Source organism: Myodes glareolus, chromosome 4, assembly GCF_982192425.1.
Source record: "Myodes glareolus chromosome 4, mMyoGla1.1, whole genome shotgun sequence".
NCBI lineage: Eukaryota > Metazoa > Chordata > Mammalia > Rodentia > Cricetidae > Myodes > Myodes glareolus.
The window spans coordinates 12,808,812-12,830,745 of NC_142029.1; the positions used below are offsets into that span (position 1 = coordinate 12,808,812).

The 21,934-nt window shown below is 47.9% G+C and overlaps 1 protein-coding gene across 1 annotated transcript in view; it reads right to left on the reverse strand.

Annotated features, from left to right (window-relative positions):
* The window catches only part of Dclk3 (doublecortin like kinase 3), a 53,442-nt gene extending 37,576 nt beyond the window's left edge, over positions 1-15,866 (reverse strand). The window contains exon 1 of the mRNA XM_085688935.2: positions 15,604-15,866. Within this exon, the coding sequence (XP_085545061.2) occupies positions 15,604-15,691 (88 nt within the window). The 5' untranslated portion in view covers positions 15,692-15,866. The remainder of the gene's footprint in view (positions 1-15,603) is intronic.
* Positions 15,867-21,934: the final 6,068 nt, after the last annotated feature.

Below are 21,934 nucleotides of genomic sequence, written 5' to 3' on the forward strand. Positions count from 1 at the left end.
GAAAGAGAACGTGAGCAAAGAAGGCAAGACCAGAGGGAACCTTCATCAGACGATGGATGGCGATACAGACGGAGACCCACATTGGAGCACCGGACTGAGCCACCCAAGGTCCAAATGAGGAGCAGAAGGAGAAAGAACATGAAAAAGGAAATCAGGACCGTGAGGGGTGCGATCACCCACCGATACAAGGGGACTGATCTAATGAGAGTTCACCAAGGCCAGTTGGACTGGGACTGAATGAGCACGTGATCCAACCAGATTCTCTGAATGTGGCCGGATTCTCTGAATGTGGCTGGCCCGGAGTCTTTCTGAAAAGCCATTGACAATGACACTGGGACTTGTTTCCTCTGCATATACTCGATTTTTTGGGATCCAGTCTGTTTGGATACTCACCTTCCTGGACCTGGAGGGAGGGGGGAGGAACTAGAACTACCCACAGGACAGGAAACCCTGACTGCTATTAGGGATGGAGAGGGAGGAGGAGAGGGAGTGGGGGGAGTGGGAGGGTGTTGGGAGGGGGCGGAAATGGAAACTTTTATAATTTAATAAACTTTGAAAAAAAAAGAAAAAGAAAATTGCAAAAAAAAAAAAAAGAACCTCCGAGCTACAGGGAGAAGGGAAGGGGAGGGGGCTACATTTCCAAAGCTTGTATGAGCTCTGGGCCCCAGGTGACCAGGTACAGGTGAGAGGAACCACCCCTGCCTGCAGCCCAGCACAGGACCAGCAGAAACAGAAGAGATGGTGACAACAGGAAGTCAACAGAGGGAGGGGTCAGAAGTTGCATAGCAACTGGGGGAAGAGGCGGAGCCACAGGAGACCTCAGTGGTTCAATGCTCTGTGGACTGAGGTTGCTGGTAGAGGGCCTGTGTGAGCGGAAGATTGCTGGGACTCAGCACACTGGGCATTGCTATGAACATGGCCCCGTTTGCTCCCGGAGCTGGCAGAAATGGTGACCCTTCTCTCCGGCTCCCTTTCCTCCAGATGGGCATTCCAGCCATTGCCTGGCATGCTCTCCCCAGCTCCTCTTTCCTCTGACTGGTTCTGAAGTGGCCTAAACTCTACCTGAACAGGCTCTTTCTTGCCAGTCCACCGTGTCTGTCACATTGTCTCTCTCTAGGACACTTGAGGAGGCTGGCCTGTTTTGAATCTTCAGGGGCCATCTCTGGGGACAGCTGCTCTTTCCTTCCTGTCCTTGGGTTTAGTGTTTCCTGCCAGTTCACCTACAACTACATCCCTGAGGCTTTTTTCACCCACTCCGTGAAATCCCAAATGGTGGAGCTTCCAGGCCCTGTGACTTCTTTCTTTGGCCTGAGTTGTTAAACCTAACTCGAGTAGAGGAGATCTTAGTAGCTTGGCTGAGTGCTATGTAAGAAAGGCTATTCAGTAGATCCTTTCAGAAGGACCACCTTGTGCCCGCTTCTCTCCCAGCCATCTAGATGCCAGACCACCACTGACTTGTGCTGTCTGGTTACTCCAGATTCCCCGGGCCACTGGTCAGTGTCGTACAGCGCTTCAGACACACCAGGCTAGAGGGAGACTTAGCACACTTCTCCCAGTTAGGGTCTAAAGGTAAGATGTAGCCCACAGATTCCTGTGTTTGAACAACTGGACCCCCAGAGAGATCCTGGCTGGGAAACTGCAGAACCTTTAGGAGGTGGAGCCGCCCAAGGGAGGAAGTGGCTCCTTGAGAGGCCCTGTCCTCTCTCCCTCTTCAGCTGAGATAGGAGCAAGGGCCTGTCGCATGCCCCGCTGCCGAGAAGCCATCTGTCACCACACCTTCTCTGCCACAGCGGATTCTATCTGCTCAAACTGTGAACCAAAACAAACTTTGCTTCCCCCGAAGTTACTCTCTGTCAGATGTTTGATGACAGAAAAGTAAGAAGTGCATTCCCTAAAGGGCTACTGAAAGCACTAGAAAGGCAAAGTCCCAGGTCTGGACTGGTCAGTGGTCATTGACTCCACAGTAGGGCACTTGCCCAACATACCTTGGCCATGGAGTTCATCCACAGCACCATTCAAATAAAAAATAAAATAAAAATAAAATTTAAAAAACTTTAAAGGTTTCTCTGTGAAGCCCTGGCTGTCCTGGAACTCACTCTGCAGACCAGGTTGTCCTTGAACTCAGAGATTTGTCTGCCTTTGCCTCTGGGATTAAAGGTGTGCATCACTACTGCCCATCTGCAATTTTTTTTTAAAGAGCAAATTCACATGTCTTCGTTTACTCGGTTCTGTTTGGATGGGTTAGATGGATGGAAAGACACCAGAACCATCGGTCAGTACCTGCACCTGGGACTTGCCCCAGGGTCATGTGCGCATCTGAACAGGGTCCCCCTCCCTGTTACTGTACAGAACAGAAGACTGACGTCGCCTGAAGATTCTTTAAATGGCCACTTTTTCAGAGTGGAATCTGGTAGTGTACACCTGTAACCCCAGTCCTCAGGATATTGGGGCAGGGGGATTGCCATGAGTTGGAGGCTAATCTGAACTACATGGTGAGTTCAAACCCTTGCCCCCGCAAACCCTCGTTTAAGTGATGTTGACTCCCTAGTAAGACCACATCAGTGACCACAAATAGCTGAATAGTAAGCAATTAAGATAATTTAAAGAAGGGTGTTTCAGAAATATACAGTTTTATGGGGATGGAAAGATTGGTCAGTGGCTAGACACACCTGATGTTCACGGAGAGGAGCAGAGTTCAGATCCGCGCATCCACAGCTGCTGCTCAGGAACTCTGTAACTCCAGTTCAGGGGGTCCAGTGCCCTCCTCTGGTCTCTACCTAAGAGACCTGCACTCATGTGCCCATACTAACATACATGCATATAATTTAAAAATGAATACTTTTAAATATAGATTTCATTCATATTCATGAGAAATGAATGCTTCATTTGGGCAATAGTGGAGCTGGTTGCAAAATAAATAATAGGTAAATGTTTTGAATGATTTTTGTTCCAATTAATAATACAAATGAAATGTGTGAATTCCAAGGAAGACAAATATTGCCTTGCTACACGGTGCTGTTATTTGAGACTTAGGTACACCCGATTGACAAGACACTTCCCATAAATATTTAATAACATAGTGGTTTATGTGATCCACTTGACTTTCTGGTAAAAATCCCTAAGAACGGCTTGTGTTGAATTAGAAATCCTTTGTCAACAAAAGTAAAATCACAAATCCAGTCTCAGGAGAACTGTGTTGGGTGCAAAGGCTGTCTGAACACAAATATTTGCCTATGAAAGCAACTATCAATAGGCAAGCAGCCCCTGATAAATATACAACTACAGCTGCAGACGGTGAGCAGACAGCAGTCACCACGCAGGCCATCAGCCGGCACCAAAGCAACTCTTCCTGGATCCTGAGTCATTTTGAACAAGAGTTCTGGTGCATTCAGGTTGTCCTTTGTCCGTGAATGAAAACAAACTTTCAGGGTCTGCGGAGATAATGGAACAGATGGCCGGGTGGTAGTGGCGCCTACCTTTAATCCCAGCACTTGGGAGGCAGAGGCAGGCGGATCTCTGTGAGTTCAAGGCCAGCCTGGTCTGCAAGAGCTAGTTCCAGGACAGGCTCCAAAGCTACAGAGAAATCCTGTCTCGCAAAACAAAAACAAAAAAAGCAGAAAATGGAACAAATACTAGACTCAGCAATGGGCATCAACGCCTCAGCAAAACAGCCAGAGCTCAGCTTTGCCCTAGCTGTAAAGCCAGCCAGCATCCCACTGGGCAAAACACAGTCACACCCTGTTCCCAGAGCTGGTGATAAACAGGTGAGCTTCCCTGATGTCCCTCCAGACAGAGTGGGGGGAAAAAGAGTAAAAGAGAATATCGTCAGCACAAAGCAGAGTAAGGGAAAGCATTTCTTCCACCTCGGGTGGGATTCAGATTGGGTTTCGTTTTCTTCTAGCCTGAAGAAGGAAAAGGATGATGAACATTTGACACAGCATCAGGTGTCCACAGCACTCTGGCAGCCATCCCAGCGCTCACTCAGAGAAGCAGGGGCTGGGAGAGCATCACAGAGCATCCTGCCTCTGTGGCACACCTGGTAAAGATGGGAGTGAGGTGCCAGCCATAAGCTCTGGTGTGTGCAGCAAGCATTCAGCACATTGTGACCACAGTGCCACCGAGGCAGGCTGTGTCCCTGCAAGAAGAACAGCTCCCCGACAGAGTCCACACCACTCTCCGAGAGCATCAAACACAGATGGCCTCAGAACCCCCAGTGGCCCCTGGTAGCTCCTGGCTTCCCTAGGGAGTGATGGCTAAGTTTCTTTAGGAAACCTTTCAATACTGTTTCTTGCCATGTGGCAAAAAAAAAAGAACAAGGAGGAGGAGAAGGAGAGAAGAAGAAGAAGAAGAAGAAGAAGAAGAAGAAGAAGAAGAAGAAGAAGAAGAAGAAGAAGAAGAAGAAGAAGAAGAAGAAGAAGAAGAAGCATGGCTTGCAAGAATGGAGTCTACTAAATAAATGGAAAATAAATGGATTTGCTTGGGAAGATTCCGAGCATACCAAGTTATTGCCAGGACTAAGGTGGGCTAGCAGTGTACGGGCATTAGATGTAGGAAGCCATAGGTGGTATTAATGCAAACAGCCTGCAGCCTGAGTCTGTAACCTTCAGAATGTGCCAGGAAAGCATGTCAATTACATACATGGGGTTTTCTACCCTTTTGTCCTCTCTCTCTCCTTCCCTCCTTCCTTTCCCTCCTCCTCCTTTTGAGACAGGGTCTCTTTGTGCAGCCCTGGCTACCCTGGATCTTGCTATGTAGACCAGGCCGACCTCACACTCAGAGAGATCACCATGCCTCAGCCTCCTGACCTCTGGGATTAAAGGTGTGGGCCACCATGCCCAGCTATTCTGCCCCACATTTTATCTAAAGCTTCTCAGTCAGTTTTCTGCAGGTTCAGCATGCCTCTGACTGGTGACAAGGCCCCCATCTCAAGGTAGGCACTACCTCTAACCACTGTTCTTGCTGTGTTGGCACTGAGGGCCTCTCTATGCCCTGTTTTCCCATGCATTACCTTCTGCTGCCTGAACTTGCTCCATTCACCCATGAGTTCCACACACATACTCGACATTTACACCAGGCCTGATCAATGATGATTGACAGAGAGGCCGGAGAAACACAAGAAAGCAGCCCAAAATGACAATTCCTAGGCATGCCCTGGAGTTCTCCACAAACTCACGCTGAGAGGTGACCCCACATATGAGTATCCTCCCCATCTTACATACATGTGCACCTATAAAAATGTGTGTGTGAACATACCAGTGACGGATCTCCCAGAGCTCACCCGAGTGCCTCTCGACCATTCATTTCAGAGACCCCTCCTTTGCTCAGGTCTGCCAGAGACCCCATGCCCTACTCTGAGTCATCTGCTAAGGACACACATCGTCCGCCCCAGCAACAACCCTCTGAACAGTCCCAACGGAGGAATTGAGATGCTCTGACCTCTGCCCTGGCCCCTCCATCTCTAATACCACAGCTACTACGATGGTTCTGTATCAACCACAGTGGCATAGAGTAGACTTTCAGTAATTACGTGTAAGTGAATGAGTGGTTAGTTCACGGCAGTTATCAGTGGTTGTCCTGGTAACCTAATTTTAAAGCTATTATCCTAAAAAGAGATATTGTCAAGAAAATGGAAAGAATGAAGAACACGTAAGGAAGAAAGTTACTAACTAAGAAAGGATATGCCTGTGACCTACTGTATTAGAGGAAGGTAGTTAATTGTAGGTTGAAGAAACACAATCTCCAGATGGAGATGGCTCATGCGTCAGGAAGGCCGAGTTTCTGACAGTTACTCCAGGCAACATGGGAAATGTAAAACTTTCCTTTTTCCCCATAAAATGAACAGATACTTAATGCTCTACTCCATCCTGCAAAAAGTCCACCGTTCATGATCTCTGTGTGAGTCTATGTATGTGGGTCTGTGTGCACATGTGTGTCCATGTTTGCACATGTATGCTTTTGTATGTGAGAAAGAGAGCGACCCAGTGTCTTCCTGAGCACTCTCCACTTTATTTCTTGTGTGTAATTATTATGTGTGTTCACTTACAGACAATAGTGTACAGTCACACTAATGTGTGAGTCTGGAGGTCAGGAAATGTGAAGTTGGCCCTCTCCTTCATTTTCATGGGATTCTGGGGGTCAAACTCAGGTCACCAGGCTCAAGACAAAAGTGCCTCTACCAGAGGAACCTTCTCACCTCTCTCTCACTGCAGGAGAACTCACTGGCTAGACTAGCTGGCCAGCCAGCCCCAGGATTGTCCTGCCCTCTCCTCAGCATGGGATTGGAAGCCTATGTTGTCACATCTGACTTTTAACCTGGGTACTGGAGATATGAATTCAGATCCTCCTACATGGCAAACACTCGGCCAACTGAGTCTTCTTTCTCTCCCTAACTGTTGCTGCACTCCTAAGAGCTTTTAAGAACCCCCACACTGTGCCTTTGTCCCAGCCAGCATCCTGGAGTCCAGGGAGGAAGCCCAGTCTGCTTCTACGCCCACCCCTGCATCTCCACCAACATGCTTCACTGCTTGGTACCGGCCACAAAGAAAATATAAGCACCTAAACAGAGAGAGGCCGGGCAGACTTGCTGGTTTTGCTTTATAACAGACTAAACGGTTTAGAAAGCAGGAAGTAACCATCACAGATGGCCAGGACACAGAACCCTAGACTGTCAGAGAGCTCCCAGAGTCCCTCCTTCTTGTGAGCATGGTGACTGTCTTCCTCTCCCGGTGTCAACACCTTTGGAAAACACCCTCTTCAAGGGCAGGGAAACCTCTGCAGCTGTCTGGTCTGAGCGTAAAACAATCAGATCATCAAAAGTCTAACTTAATAAAGCAGTGCTCGAGGAGAAGCACCAAGCGACTTCCACAGCCAACCCCAGCAAATTTCCACCCACAAACTGGGACTTTCTCTTAAGTCAGATGCTGGAGGCTCTGTAAGCCTGGGGCTGCAGGTGTCCCCAAATCCCAAAATATAAAGGGAGCTGATGCTAATATATACTCAACTTCTTTCTGTTTCCTTTCTATTTTTGAAGTAGAACCTATCGTTTTGGTTTTCTCAACATGTGCACAGGTTAAGAACATGACTTGGGACATGATGTCCTTACACTTGCTTTTATGTTAACCAGTCCGGCCTGCCAGGCCCGTCTTTAGCATCAGTGCAGAGGCGGCTACCTCTGGCACCATCTGCTGTTACCCAGGCTGTGTTATTACTGACAAGTGCCAGTTGTCTGCAAGAAGTCTTTGATGTGTGGACTACTGGAGTCTGTGACCAGACACAGGTGGGTTTTACACACGTGAGAGATTGTGTCTCAAAGAGAAATGCACGCTGAACCCAAGCTGTTTGCCTTTACAACGTCTATAACCCTATACTTGGCTATGGTGCCCATGGCCTCTGTGAGAGTGGGACCCTGTGGTGCCCATGGCCTCTGTGAGAGCAGGACCCTGTGGTGCCCATGGCCTCTGTAGAGCGGGACCCTGTGGTGCCCATGGCCTCTGTAGAGCGGGACCCTGTGGTGCCCATGGCCTCTGTAGAGCGGGACCCTGTGGTGCCCATGGCCTCTGTAGAGCGGGACCCTGTGGTGCCCATGGCCTCTGTAGAGCGGGACCCTGTGGTGCCCAGAGGCCTCTGTAGAGCGGGACCCTGTGGTGCCCAGAGGCTCTGTGCGTCTCCTTGTTCTCTCCCTTCCTCCCTCCCTCCCTCCCTCCCTCCCTCCATAAATGCACTTCAACTCTAGGATATGCCTATTTATTTATTCTGAGCTACTTTGAAAAGCAAATTGAGCTCATGAAATCATTTTTTATGCTTTCTTACTGCAAAATATAAGGTAAAAATACTTAGTGACATATGTTTCTTAAACGTTAATTTCAGTGTATAATGGAAACTTGATACACAAACCAGCTTCCCTCCAGAAACTTCAGTAAGTTCGTTTTTTTTTTTAATCATCTTTTGAATATGCCTGGGAATAGCTTTAACTAGAAGTGTGTTGATTGATGTAAGAACTAGTATAAAGCTGTCAGAAGAGGGTTTGGGGAGAGGGGCTTGGTTGGTAAAGTGCTTTCTGCATTAGTATAAGAACCTGAGTTCAAATCCCCGGCACCCATGCAAAAATTAAACAGCTGGGTGCAATGGTGCCTGCTTGAAACCCCAGCACTGGGGAGACCATAAGGCAGATCCATTGCTTCCAACCTAGCTTAATTGACAAGTTCCAAGCCAAATGAGAAACACGGTCTCAAAAACAAATTGCTGAGCTACTGAGGAACAACATGCAAGGTTGCCCTCTGGTATGAACACACACACACACACACACACACACACACACACATATACACACACTGTGAGAGGTATTGGAAGAGTTATGTTACCCACAGTCATGGAAGAAGGTAAAACCCTAAGAAGCCAAACCCACTCTCAACAGCGGCCAGCTCCTCCTCATTGTAATCAGTAGGTCCGAGGCTATGTAACACTGTGTAAGTTCCGGAGAGAACAGGAGGAGGTGAGGAGTTAGGCTCATAAGACAGTGGGGTTTCCCAAGCTTTCCCCACCTTCCTGGAGAGTCCTGCAGGAGCCCATGCCCCTGGGATCCGCTTCTCTGTAGATGCTCTGCGAGTGGGAAACACAGACAAGGGACAAATTGCCTGTCCCCAGGGAGTGTACAGTCTCTCGGGAGGTGGGTGTGCATCTGATCAAAGGGCATACGTGAGGAGGACATGTGCACATGTGTGTGATGTGGAAGCCAGAAGTTGATATCAGATGTTTTCCTCTATCATTTTCCACCTTATTTTCTCTTTGAAGCATTCTCTCACTGAAGCTGAAGGTCACTTTCAGCTAAACTGACTGGCCAAGGCGCTCTGGGGATCTTCCTGTGCCCATCTCCCCAGGGCTAGGATTGCTGGCATGTGCTACCATGCACAGCTTCTTCCATGACTGCCAGAGACCCAGACTCGGGTCCATATACTCTCTAGCCCGGTCACAAGAACGCGATGCCAGTGCCAACAGCTCTGATTCTGTAGGGTACAGGCATCTTCAGGGTCTCTCAAGAGTTGACAGATGTTTTGATTTCATAATTATCAATACTGAGAATGTCATTTTGCATAAATACATAGTAAAGAGATGGCAAAAATATGTTTGGGACCATTTTGAAACTGTTAGAAATTCTGTCCTAATCCCAAGTCAAAATTCATTGAATCATTCTTTGTGAAACTCAAGCCAGAAATTTAAACAACTATTATTAAAGTCAATCATTCTGAAACGTTACAAATATTACTAATTTTATACTTGCATGCTGATGAATGGCAACATGAAAACATTAAAAACCGTCAGAAGTCTTTTCGAATTGAATCGTTGTGCTTTTATAAGAGCAGGAAACTTCGTATATACAGGGATAGCAACACTACAGACCATAAAAGACACTGCTCTTGAATCAGAGCCAAGGTGTTTTACCCAAGGTTCCTTGGGGTTAAAGAGTTTCGCAGCACACAAAGGGCAAAGGGCAATGAAACCACGTGAGGAGGCACCATGAACACTGGCGGAAACACCTCCGACTCATTATGTACTTTGCCTTTGAATTAATCTTTGGTTGTGTATTCAGAAACCTTTCTGTCGCCAAGTGTTTTGTGACCCCCCTGCCCCACTTTCGGTTGGTTATACAGCCCACGTGGGTCGCAACCCACTGTTTAAGAATCTGCAGCATGCACTACAGAGATCCGGTCACAAGGGTACTTTCTCGGGATCTCAAGGAAATAACGAAACTCTAGCCGCCCAGTAGCTGCCACGGCACGCTATAATTTAATATGGAATCAAAGATGATTGCAAGCCAAGCAGGCAAGCTGGAGTCATTTTTATTCAATGTTGGAACAATGGACTAATGATTTAGAAATAGGGTGAATTTAGGTAAATTTCAAAACTAACACCAAGCTGCCCTCCCAGCAATTAAGGGCGGCACAGAAAGCCATTCGCTTTTCCTTTAATCTTAACACCCCCGAAGAGTCGTTTAGAAGCAAGAATCAGTCGGATATGGGGGTGTAATTCAGTTGGTAGAGGCTTACCTAATGCTTACAAAGCCCCAGGCATGGGTGACACCCTCCTGTAACCCCAGCACTCAGGAGGTGGAGGCGAGAGGATTAGAAGTTCAAAGTCACCCTTGGCTTTATAGCTGGTTGGAAGCCAGTCTGCTCTATATGAGATCATGTCTCAAAAAAAAAAAAAGTAAATGAACAGATAAAAAAAAGTACAAAATTTTTAAAAGTGAAAGTGTGGGTCAAGAGTCCTCACCAAGGATAGGGAGGTAGAAAGCACACAGACTTTGGTAGAGGCCCCTTAGAGTGCCCACCTGATGTCCAGAGACAGACAAGCAAGAGCTTCCACTAATAAATGCTGAGAAGCTGAGGGCTCACTACAAGAAGTTTTGCTCTAATGAATCCCAGTGTGACTACAAGGCTTTCTCTATATCCGCTCCTCCAGCTGAGGAACTCGGTCCCCAGAATCACCAGAGCAACAGAACAGAGTAGAGGAAGTCCCCTGACAAGCCTGGCAGATGCAAACAGGACTCCCACCCACACAGTCACTGCTCACACAAACCCAAATAAACCCCATGTTGGACCCTCCCCAAAGCAGAAGCTGGGAAAGGGTTTGAATGGAGTTGGGGTTACTATGCTAAGAATCCCTGGAAAGTGCGGACATGGCTGTCCTGCCTGGAGGAGACAGGAGACACAGACACTGGAAACTATCTGTGTCCCTCTGGCGGCTGGGGATGGCTCCAATGCTCAGGAACTGCCCAGTGCTTCTGGACCACACTAAAGATGGACCCATCAAAAGCCCTGTAACAGGGCCAAGGTGGATCGCAAAGGACTAGAGGGGTGTGCTCATGGACCATGGGCAGAGACAACGGCATCAGCTGAGAAGGGGGAACGCATGGGTGTCTGCCAAGACCAACTGTCTCTGCCACACAGAAACTGAATCTCCAGAGAGCTCTAGCTGCAGACACGAGAAACCAAAACAACGCCCACAAGAAGCTCAACCAACTTCATCTAAGCCACTCCTAAAATCTCAGTCAACCTTGAGGCCCAAAGATGCTTCCAGCAGGAGTGATGCTTGAGGGATCGCCTTCATTGGAGAGGTTCATGCTCAGCCCCCATGAGGATTAGACTTTCCTGGGAAGGAATGACTATGGACCTTGTGTTAAAAGTGTGATCCCCAAACAAGAAACACCTACAAGAGTTTAGGAGCTAGTACAAAAGGCGGAATCTCAGACAAGAAGACATTCTGAATCCAAATCTCCATTTTTACCTACATCGCCAGATGGTTCAAATGCCCAAAGCTGCTCAAAAGTCTGGTACAGTCAAACAATCTTCTCTGCCTAAGCATGCCAGCAATTTCAAGTGGTTTTGGTTGTAGCATCTGGTAAGCATTGCACATCACGGTCACATCAGAGCAGTTGGAACATGCCCAACTTACCAATAAAGGAAACAAGCTCAGAGTGGGTTGGTCACAGGCTCTTGTGGCCTTGACGTTTCAGAGCCAGGATTCACAGGCAGGTCTGAAGGACTCGAGAGCCCTCACTCCGTAACCATACAGACCTGGCTCCCTGTCATCTGCAAACTTCTGAGAATACTTAGCCTTGATGGTAGCACAGGCAGCTCTAGAGACTTCCCTTCATGCCACCCAGGATTTATCTCCCTTCTCTCTTCCTGCCCACAGGATGATGCCTCCACACATGCCACTGTCCCTAGGAGATGGCCTCTCATCCCCCAAGTAAGTACTTTACAAGCTTGCTCAATAACAGTTTGATGAGTTCATGAAAATATCTCCCCTTTAATCATCGAACATACTGAGGGAAGTTGCAGGGCTCTCATTATGAAAAGGAAGGTGAAGACTTTGGATTCCCAGAGAAGTTCAAAGTCTTGCCCGGGGTCTCTGGGAAGCCTCGGACAACTAGGTATGAAACCCAAAGCCCCTCCCCAATTCCCAAGATAGATGTCTTCTTTCTCTTCCTCCACCTTTCTGGATTTCTGACCTACACTACAAGGCAGTTCACAGAAACACCCCTTTCAAACGACTTCCCCATAGGCACCTTAAAAGGGGCTCTGGCAACTGGGTGGTGATGGCAGAGGCTCAAATCCCAGCACTCTGGAGGCAGAAGCAGGTGGACCTCTGTGAGTTCAAGGCCAGCCTGGTCCATAAATTGAGTTCAAGACATCTAACACTGTTACACAGAGAGAAGCTGTCTTGAAAAAAGGAGGAGGGGGTGTCTACCACCATGCAGGATGAATTTAGATGTTGGCAGGCAGCCACCTGAGAAAATGGGGAGACTTGGGGCATGAACACACACAGGACCCTCGACCCCAAGCAAGGAACATTCATCAATCAAAGGCCTCCAAGGAAGCAGCCCTCTCAGCAGCAGCCCATTCATGTCCCCTGGAATGTTTGTATGTACTGCCAAAGGCACACGGATGATGGCCATGGCACTGTGGCTTGCCATGTCTGGGCACCAAGACCCATAGGCCTGGACAGGGCACTTTCTGTGAATTTACCCAAAGGCACCCTAGAGGACTCCAGCTGTCCACTGCTGTTTGAGCAGAGACCAGGCTGGGGTAAGCAGCCACTCACCCCAGCGAGGCACCACTGTAACTGAAGCTGTGAGACCCAGGTTCACCCAGCGCTTTCCCTTCCCCTTGTTGCATTTAGAAAGACACGAAGACCTTTATTTACTCAGCTTGTCCAGGGAAAAGCAAAATATTTGCCTCAAACACTAAGAGAAACGTAAGAGAGAAATTTCTCTTGGACTGGGAAATGGGAGCATTTCACACACACACACATTCACATGCACACACAAACATGCACATCCATATATACATACATACATTTTCACAAACATACACACACATAATACACGTGCACACACAAACACACACATACATACATTCACATGCACACACAAATGCGCACATACATATATACATACATACATTTTCACAAACATACACACACATACAAACACACACACACACACACAGAGAGAGAGAGAGAGAGAGAGAGAGAGAGAGAGAGAGAAATGAGAACTTGGGACAGTCTAACAACTCTCCACTTTGTCTTTGTTTCTCTGAACCCCAAGCCCAAGGGCTGTGCCCCCTAGAACACTTGTATGTACTGCCAAAGGCACACTGATGCCAGCCACGGCACTGCGGCTTTCCAGTCCCAGTCTGGGCACCAAGACCCATGAGCCTAGACAGGGCACTTTCTGTGAATTTATCCAAAGGCACCCTAGAGGACCCAGGCTGTCCACTGCTGTTTGAGCAGATGGGGGAGGAAACACACTGCCTGAGAAGGCTGTCAGATATGGAGGTACATATTTGTAATCCCAGCACTCAAGAAGTGGAGGCAGAAGGATCATGAATTCAAGACCAGCCTGGTTTACATGAGATCCTGCCCTCAAAAGTTAACATGGGGAGAAAAAAAATGGGGAGAAGGAAAGAGGGAAGAGAAAGAAAGAGAAGCAAAGGGAATGTGTGCTGGTTTGGTTTTTGTCAAGTTGACACAAGCCAGGTCACTTGGGAAGAGGGAACCTCAATTGAGAGATGTCTCCATCACACTGGCCTATAGGCAAGTCGATGAGCATTTTCTTGATTAATAATTGATGTGGGAGGGTCCAGCTCACTGTGGGCAGTGCCACCCCTGGACAAGTCAACCTGGATTGTATCGAAAAAAGCAAGCTGATTAAGCCATGGGCAGCAAACCAGTACGCAGCATTCCTCTACTGCCTCTGCTTTAGTTTCTGCCTCCAGGTTCCTACCCTGATTTCCCTTCCTGATGGACTGCAACCAGTAGGTTGAAATAAACCCTTTCCTCCCCAAGGTGCTTTGGTTATGGTGTTCACACCAGCAGCAGAAGGCAAGCTAGGACGGGAGGGAAATTACTCCCTGTCTTGAGATTGAATTTTTCTGTTTGTTTGCTTTGTTTCGTGTTGTTCCTTGGAATCATATACTAAGGAAGAATTCCTAGGACAGTGTGTTAGCGTGTTAGCAGTTGTTCACAGGAATGAATGGGTGACAAATGAGCCAAGAAACCAACGCAAGCCAAGCCAGGCCAGTCAAGAGCCTGGCGGTCAACCTGATGGAATGCCCCAGGAACTTTTGGTAAGCAAAGGGCATCATGCCTCACTTGGTGTCCTAGTGAAGAGCCTGGGAGCTAGATAATGTTCTCTTGAAGATTCACCAGTTCCTCGTCAGGGGCTGCCCCAGGGAGATGTACAATTCCACCCAGTCCTTGCTCTGAGCATGTACAAGCAAAACAGTGCAAAGGTCCCTTCCACAAAGGCAGAGGGGCTTGCCCCTGGGAATGAAGTACTCAGGGCACAAACAGGCAAGCATAGCAGGGCTCATCATAAAAGGACCATGCTCTAAAGCCTTCAGCACTAAATGAAAAGAGAGTTAGAGAGTATAACTCAGAAATCACATCTGCCTCTCCCTGCTCTTTCTCCTGTGGCATCATTAACAATACAATTGCATGCCAACAAGCTCTGCTGAAGTTGGGCTGTAGGTAAACCAGCACTCCAGCCCTGCTTACCTCCCCAGGACTCTGCTTTCTGCTGCCTGCCCCAGGGATAAAGCGTGCCTGCCTATAACTCTGGGCACCCCATTTCTTTGTGACCCTTAGCGCAACACCAGCCCAGCAGATTACCCCTGTAAACAACAGACCCCACTTCACAGCCACTACCACACTCATCCCAGGGTGCATTTCCCCAACACCGCCACCATGTGTTACAAGAGTTGTTGACGATGGGACCTGGTTTCCACTGGACAGCCACCACCAAGTAGAAGGAAGAGGATGGTCTGCACTTAGGAGTAAGGTGGAGGAATGACTCACTGTCAGGAGTCAACAACCTAATTCCCTCCACAACTTCTCACCCCCACTCCCAGCAGGCAGATACTCTGGGAAGGTGTCCCCAGACGCCTCTGCCCAGCCCGGGTGCAGCCTTATCCTTTCTCCACCACACCTCGCCCCCAGAGCCAGACGTGGAAAGGAGTGAAAAACGTGGCTCTATATTTGAAATGAATTGATGGTTAGGTTTCTCCCGCTCTGATTTATCCTGTTAATGCCCAAATGCTCTGCCTGTAGTGTGTTTTTCCTAGTCTCCCTTTGTTCTTCGTTGTCTGTCTCTCTAGCTCAGCACTCCAGAGAGCAGGGTTCAAGAAACAACACCACCTCTGGAGTGATCCTAGGCAAGGCGGTGGCTTCGTCAAAACAGATTCTTTCAAGATAGGATGGAATGAGGGAAGTCCCTAGGTGACTAGCGCCTGGCACATGAAAGACAATCAATCATTGACAGCTCCCTGTGTGCGTTTTCCTCCTGCAGCCTTGCAGCACTTGCCCAGTGTGTTTTTCCAGGAATGGCGCTCTGGCTGCTTAGAAAGCGGAGCAGCTCTAGCCGCTGTCACCCCCTTGCAAGCGAGTTTCCCCGTGGTGTAGAGGGGTTGCACAAGTGCACACATGCACACAACACACGCACGCATGCACAGACGCATGCACAGCGCAGCCCCGTGGGGTCTGCCTCTGTTGCCCCTTCACTCCAGAGTGGGGTTCCAATCGACAGTCGCCACGGGCACTTACCCGGGGTGGGAGGCGCAGGGCGGGTGGGTGCCGGAGGGGCCGGGGTCGCGGGCGGTGGCGGCGGGCGCAGGGCGGGCGCGGCTGGCATGGCTGGCGGCCCTGGCTGCAGGTGGCAGCTCCGGGACGTGGCCCGACGGCGGCCAAGCGGACACGGGAAGGCTCCTCCGATACTACAGTCTGTACCGAGAAGCTTGAGTCTCCTCTTTGCTTTGGTAGGCGCAGGCGGCAGCCACAGTGCAAAGACAAATCTCCCAGTACAAGCTTGACAACCGCGCGCCGCCCCGCCACCCTCCAGCCCCGCCCCGCCCCGCCCCGCCCCACCTCGCCCTAGGCCGCCTGTGGGCGGTGGAGTTGCCGGCGAACTTGGTCGAGCAGGACGCTGGAGGAGACACTCTCAAGACAGCCAGGACCCCATGAGACCTCCTTCTACCATCTCCTTCCTTCCTCCCTTCTCTCACCTCCCTCCTCTCCTTCCTTCCCCTTTTTCCTCCGTAAGACTGTTCTAGCCAAGGAACTTGGAGACAGGTTTTGACCTGTGTCTTCACAGTACTCTCAGTTGGTGACACCCAAGTCAAGGAGACCTGGAACCCCAGCAGCCCTGCTTCTCCTTCGGCACAGAGATCAGACTGTAGGAACTCCACCAAAGCATCCTTCCTGCACCCAGAATCAAAGTTAGGACACAGTGGTCCAAACTCACAAGCTCAGAGACACACTGCAAAAGGTCTTCCCATCTTACGGACGCCATGGAAGGCCTTTTGTGAAATCGCCCCTTTCCAGCAGCACATACCGAAGTGTTCAAGTTTCACTAACAGATCGCATTTTCTCCTTAGAGGCCGTTCACAGTCACTCTTTCACGTCCCGTTCTTTATATTTGGGAAAAGAGCTGATAAGAGTCAGGCAAAGTGAACTTGAGAGATCAGATGGTGTGTTTTCTGCCTTCTACAGCAACAGCTGATGGCTGGGTGGATAATCATTCACACCTGGCTTTGGCTTTGGTGAATCCACCCAGCAGCAGGGAGGAAGCTCCAGCTCAAGACAACCCACCACAGAGAAGCAGAGAAGCGCAGCTATCCCACACCTTACCGCATGCTGCAGGGAACTGCTGAACTGCTGTCCAGCCCACTTTCCCCTTTCTGGCCTGTCAACAGAACCCCAATTATTAGCTGAATACATTGTAATCCGCAATAGAGAAAGTATTTCCCAGTTGTCCCAGTGCCCAAAATAGCCGGGAAAGAAGTTTTTGGCCAGTGAACTATAACCAGGAAGCTTTGTATGTGACTCTCAAAATGATTCTAAGGCTAATAATACATTCCACTCCCCCTTCCAACCTCCTGCCTTGTCCCAGCACCCCACAATGAAGTCTAGGGTGTGTTAGAATTTAGGGTCGATTCCAGGCTTCATCTTCTAACAGAATTAGAGAACCCACTTGTAGGCACAGTCTCCCATTACTGTGACGAAACAGCCAAGCTAACCAATAACCAGATTTAAAGTTCTGAGCTACTTTATTCCTCGAGGTTATTTCACCAAAAGCTAGCTTGTTTGCTGACTGGCAAAGGCTGGAGATCCAGCAGCCTTCTTGGATTATATGGTAGCCTTAAAGTTTTAAGACAAGCCCAAACAATTACAGAGCAATAAAACAGAGGCCTGGGTTCCTTCTGATACCATGAAGTTATGTCAACTTTAAATTTCCCTTTAAAGAGAGAGAACACCCTTGTGTATTTGAGCCACTACAGTCTTATTACCTGAGAAGTGGCGTTTGTGTTCATCCTTTAATAAAGAAAGGTAACACTGAGTACAGACATAGGCAGCCATTTCAGTGCAAAATAGAGGTCTGTGAAGGAACGCCATGCTCACAGTGAGCCACTGAACTAGAAATTGTTTGGCACAGCTCCAGGGAGTGGAGCAGTAGCCATGGAGCCCGACCAAGGAACTACTTTGGTCATAAATGAGCAATATTCACTCACGGAGCTCAAATTGAGTGGAAGAGTCAAAGGCATTCTGAGGTTGTCTAGGGAAATCTCTAAGGGATGGAGAGACAAATCATGATTAGAGCGCTTCCCACACAGGCTGAGTGCTAGAGTAGAAACCTCTGGAACCTACATAAGCACCAGGCTACTACAGCAGCCGCTCACCTGCTCTTTCACCTTCAGAGACAGAGACTGGGGTGGGGGGATCCTCAGAGGAAGTTCGATAACAAGACTAGCCATACTGTTGAGCTAAGTTCTGGGTTCAAGCGACTTTGCCCCAATGAATAATATGAACAGGAATGATTTCCAAAACAACATTGGCGTCTACATGCATTTGAAACCCCCCCACACACACACATGCCAACACACATGCACACCACACCAAAAAAAATGGAAAAAAGAAACTTAAAAAAAAAAATCTCCAAGTCCTTCAAAAGCAGCAGAGCAGAACTCTACAGCCTTACTCTGAAATGCCTCTCACTATTGCCCCGTTTCAGGATCCACCTCCTCCAGGGAAAGAATGCACTCACCCCAGCTGATTTAGTCTTACCAGCCAGACTGTGGCTCACCTCCTTTGGAATAGAGGGGCCCCTCTCTGCCTGAAACTTCCACAGAACAGTGGGAAGAAGACAGGAACAAAGGAGTGCCCGTCATACTGAAGTGTGCAGGGCACTTTAAGACCTGAGAGGAAGTTACATAAGGTGAGAAAATTAATAAACAGATTCAGGACAGCCGTAGGCTTTGTTGAGGAAGGACCCGGAAATGTTTCTAGGAGATTGCCCTGACTGCAATGCCACTGTGTGTTTTAGGGTGGCTTGGAGGAGAGATTTTGATGGAGATCATGGAACCTCTGAGAGAATCTGCCCTCTTTGTTCCCAGAATCACACAGGGGTTGGGAGAGCTCCAGGCTGAAGTTTCAGAAAAGGGAAAAAAGGAGAATCTTCGGTGGTAGAGCTCGCTAGTCTAATGAGCCTGTGGAGTGCAGTCCATGGTCTTCTCATCAGATTCACAAATTTTTATTTTTTTCTTTTTATTCATCTATTCATTCTGTATTCTGGTCACAGCCTCCCCCCACATCTTCTCCTCCCAATCCCTCTCCCCACTCCCCTCTCATACCCACCCCCAATTGCCTCCTCGTCTCTCACCATCCAGGAAAGAGCAGGTCTCCTATGAGTATCAATAAAACATGGACCATCAAATCACAGTAAGACTAAGCACCTCAACCCCCCCCCCCCGCAAGTATTAAGGTTGAACAAGGCAACCCAGTATGAAAAGTAGGGTCCCTAAAGCCAGTAAAAGAGTCAGAGAAAGCCCTTGTTCTCACTGTTAGGAGTCCCATAAGAGGATCAAGTTACACAACTGTGTAGGTCAGTCCCGTGCAAGCTCATAGGGACTCACAGTCACTGAACTAATAGCCAGGGCCATAAACCTATGAATTAATGTCCAATTCTGTCACCAAGTGCTCTGCTGTCCCTTCTATCCCACTCACTATATAGGGGTTCTCAGTCAGATCCTAGGCGGCTCTGCATCTCTCCTCTTCAGCACACCAGTGGTAATCAAGCCAGCCATGGTTCTGACCTATCCTGAAGTCAGCACGGTTGTCTCTCTGGTTTGAAGACTCATCAAAACAGACCACGGTCCACTCCACTGAGAAGCTTCAAAGACAAAGAAATCAGCTGCTGCCTAAGAGAAAACAAGGAATTTGAGTGCCTGTAATCTCTTTTCTCACTTGGTTGGTAAATCAGCTCCATACAATGGGAATTAATGAGCATATCTAAAATATGTTACCACCTTTTCTGGGTCTTTCTTCTTCTTCTTCTTCTTCTTCTTCTTCTTCTTCTTCTTCTTCTTCTTCTTCTTCTTCTTCTTCTTCTTCTTCTCCTTCTCCTTCTCCTTCTTCTTCTCCTCCTCCTCCTCCTCCTCCTCCTCCTTCTCTTCTTCTTCGCCTTCTTCTCCTCATCCTCCTCCTTCTCCTCCTCTTCTTCCTCTTGCTCCTCTTTCTCCTTCTCCTCCTCCTCCTCTGCTTCTTCTTTGGAGTGGGTAAAGGGTGTGTGTCTAATTTGGCTGGTCTAGTTAGGCAGCTTGCCAAAAGATCTCCTGTCTCTACATCTCCAGCCCTCAGATTACAGTGAGACTACCAGGCCTATCAGTTCTGAAGACTCAAACTCTGTCCTCATATTTGAACAGCAAACATTTAATTCACTGACCTATCTCTCCAGGCCCTCAAACAGATCAGTTTATTTCCACTATTTGGCAAAGTCCCCTGCCCCCCCCACACACACACACACTACACATACTCACACTAAAAATTTTTTTTTCAAAAAATTGTTTTTTTTTTTCTTTTAGTGTCCACAGATTTATGTGACTTCCATTAACAGCCACAGGGTAAAGAACTTTCACTAACAGTCCTGTGTGTGTTCTCTCCAGGATAACCTTGCTATGGCTGATGTACCTGCTTTATTTCCTTCCTGGTTTTAATCTAAGGTTACCATCCCTGAAATATGCCTGCTGCTTTGGGTATTTTTTCCCCCAGCCATTAATTACAAATTTGCCAACTTTACACTGAAATGTGTGGTTTATTCTGGGCCCCATTCCTGAGGCTCTGTAGCTGTTTAAGATGATGAAAAAAATATGCAGTTTCCTGTCGTTTGGCCCCAGGGTTTCAAGACAGAGTCAGGTTCAGAGGATCATTGTGTGCTGAAGTTCCCAGCAGAAAGTCACACCTATGCTGAGGATTGAAGCCCAAGCAATTGATCAGAACTTCATGGTTGTGGGGCTCTGGAACATTGCAGATGCAGAACCAAAATATCTTGAGTTCTTTTCTCCCCTTCACAGGCATCCACCGTCCACCCGTGTGTCTGGCCCAGAGTGCTTTTCGCTATCAGGTAAAACTATTGGCAGAGCAGACATAGGTAGCTTCCACCAACCCAAAAGTTAAGAATGCAATCCATGGTATCTGAAGCCTACAGCGGAGTCTTCTGTGCTTTGGGGTGACCACCCATCTGATGTCCTTACTAATATGGTGGGAATGCCTTGGTTTATGACGTTTGTTCTGTAACTGTAAAAATATCATGCAACTGTCTTCCCGTTGGCACATAGGAGCCAACTCAGTCTGTGTTCCCAGGTCCTGGTCATTCATATTAGAAGAAATTATCTTTTATTCCCTTTGAGGCAAAAGTAGTATTTTGAGTTGATGCTGTTGATCTAGAGGTTGCCAGATTTTATACCTTCCCTCGTGAATCTACTATTTTATTTAAAGAACAAATAAATCAAAAGGAAGACAAGAACAAAAACAAAAGTATGTGACTGAGTGAAATCATTTAGATATCCCAGCATCATTTCCCCTGTGCACAGTAGGATCTATTTGCTACATCTAATTTTCTTCACAGTTTACATGCAGAGCATCTGAATTGCCAATGTTTATAATCCATTTTCTTTACTTAGCATAGCTGTAGAGATTCAGTGGAGAAATCTAGAAAAAAAAAATCCTCCCTTAAATAATCAGAGCCGCCACTGGAAAATTCAGAGGCTTTATCAAGTTTACAGAGTTCGCATCCACTTTTTAAAACATTGGGCGGAATAGTTTATTTTGAGAATAACATCCGCTTTAGAACCTCTTGCTTTAATCCCAGACTAGATGGGACTGGGGCAGGAGGATGGAAAGATGGAGGATAGCCTGGACTATGTAATGAGATTGTCTCAAAAAAGGAACAAACGGATAAACAAGCAACAACAACAAAAGCCTGGCCGCAGGTCAGGCTCGGCTTCAAGGTCTAGGCAGTTTGCAGATCTGAAACCCAGCAGGGCAAGCCTTTCCAGCTACACAGCCGCCGGAAAGGCTGTCTTCTTGCTTTACATCTGAATGCAGCGCGCGTAGCTGCGGTTCCCTAGCAACCCTTTGACACTGAGCCGAGCGCCAAGAGTTTATCACAGGCCAACTGCATCGCGGATGTGTTTCGAGAGCTGGGCAACTTCTAGCGCTTGCAGCTCAGTGGATCTGAAAGGTAGGGATGAGTTAGACATAAATGTCTTCTGTCTACGTGTGGACATGAATGTCTGGCTTTGCACGCTACATGCCTTATTGTGGGATGTGGAACTGACAGTCGTTTTTTTGTGATTTCTTTACGCTTGGGGGACAGGCTCGGTCATTTAGTAGAATACAATATACTATTGTAGTAGTTCAGCATTTTCAGGCTTCAATCTAGTTGGTTTTTCAGCCATGATGTACAACTGGAGGCAGTGTGTTTGTTTTTAGATGTGCAGACGAAGTTTCAGAAGTCTGCCAGGAGCCTGTGCCACCCAGCATCTCGCCAGGAATCTATCAGTGTATGACAAAGACTTGAGATTGGTTTTACTGTCCCTCG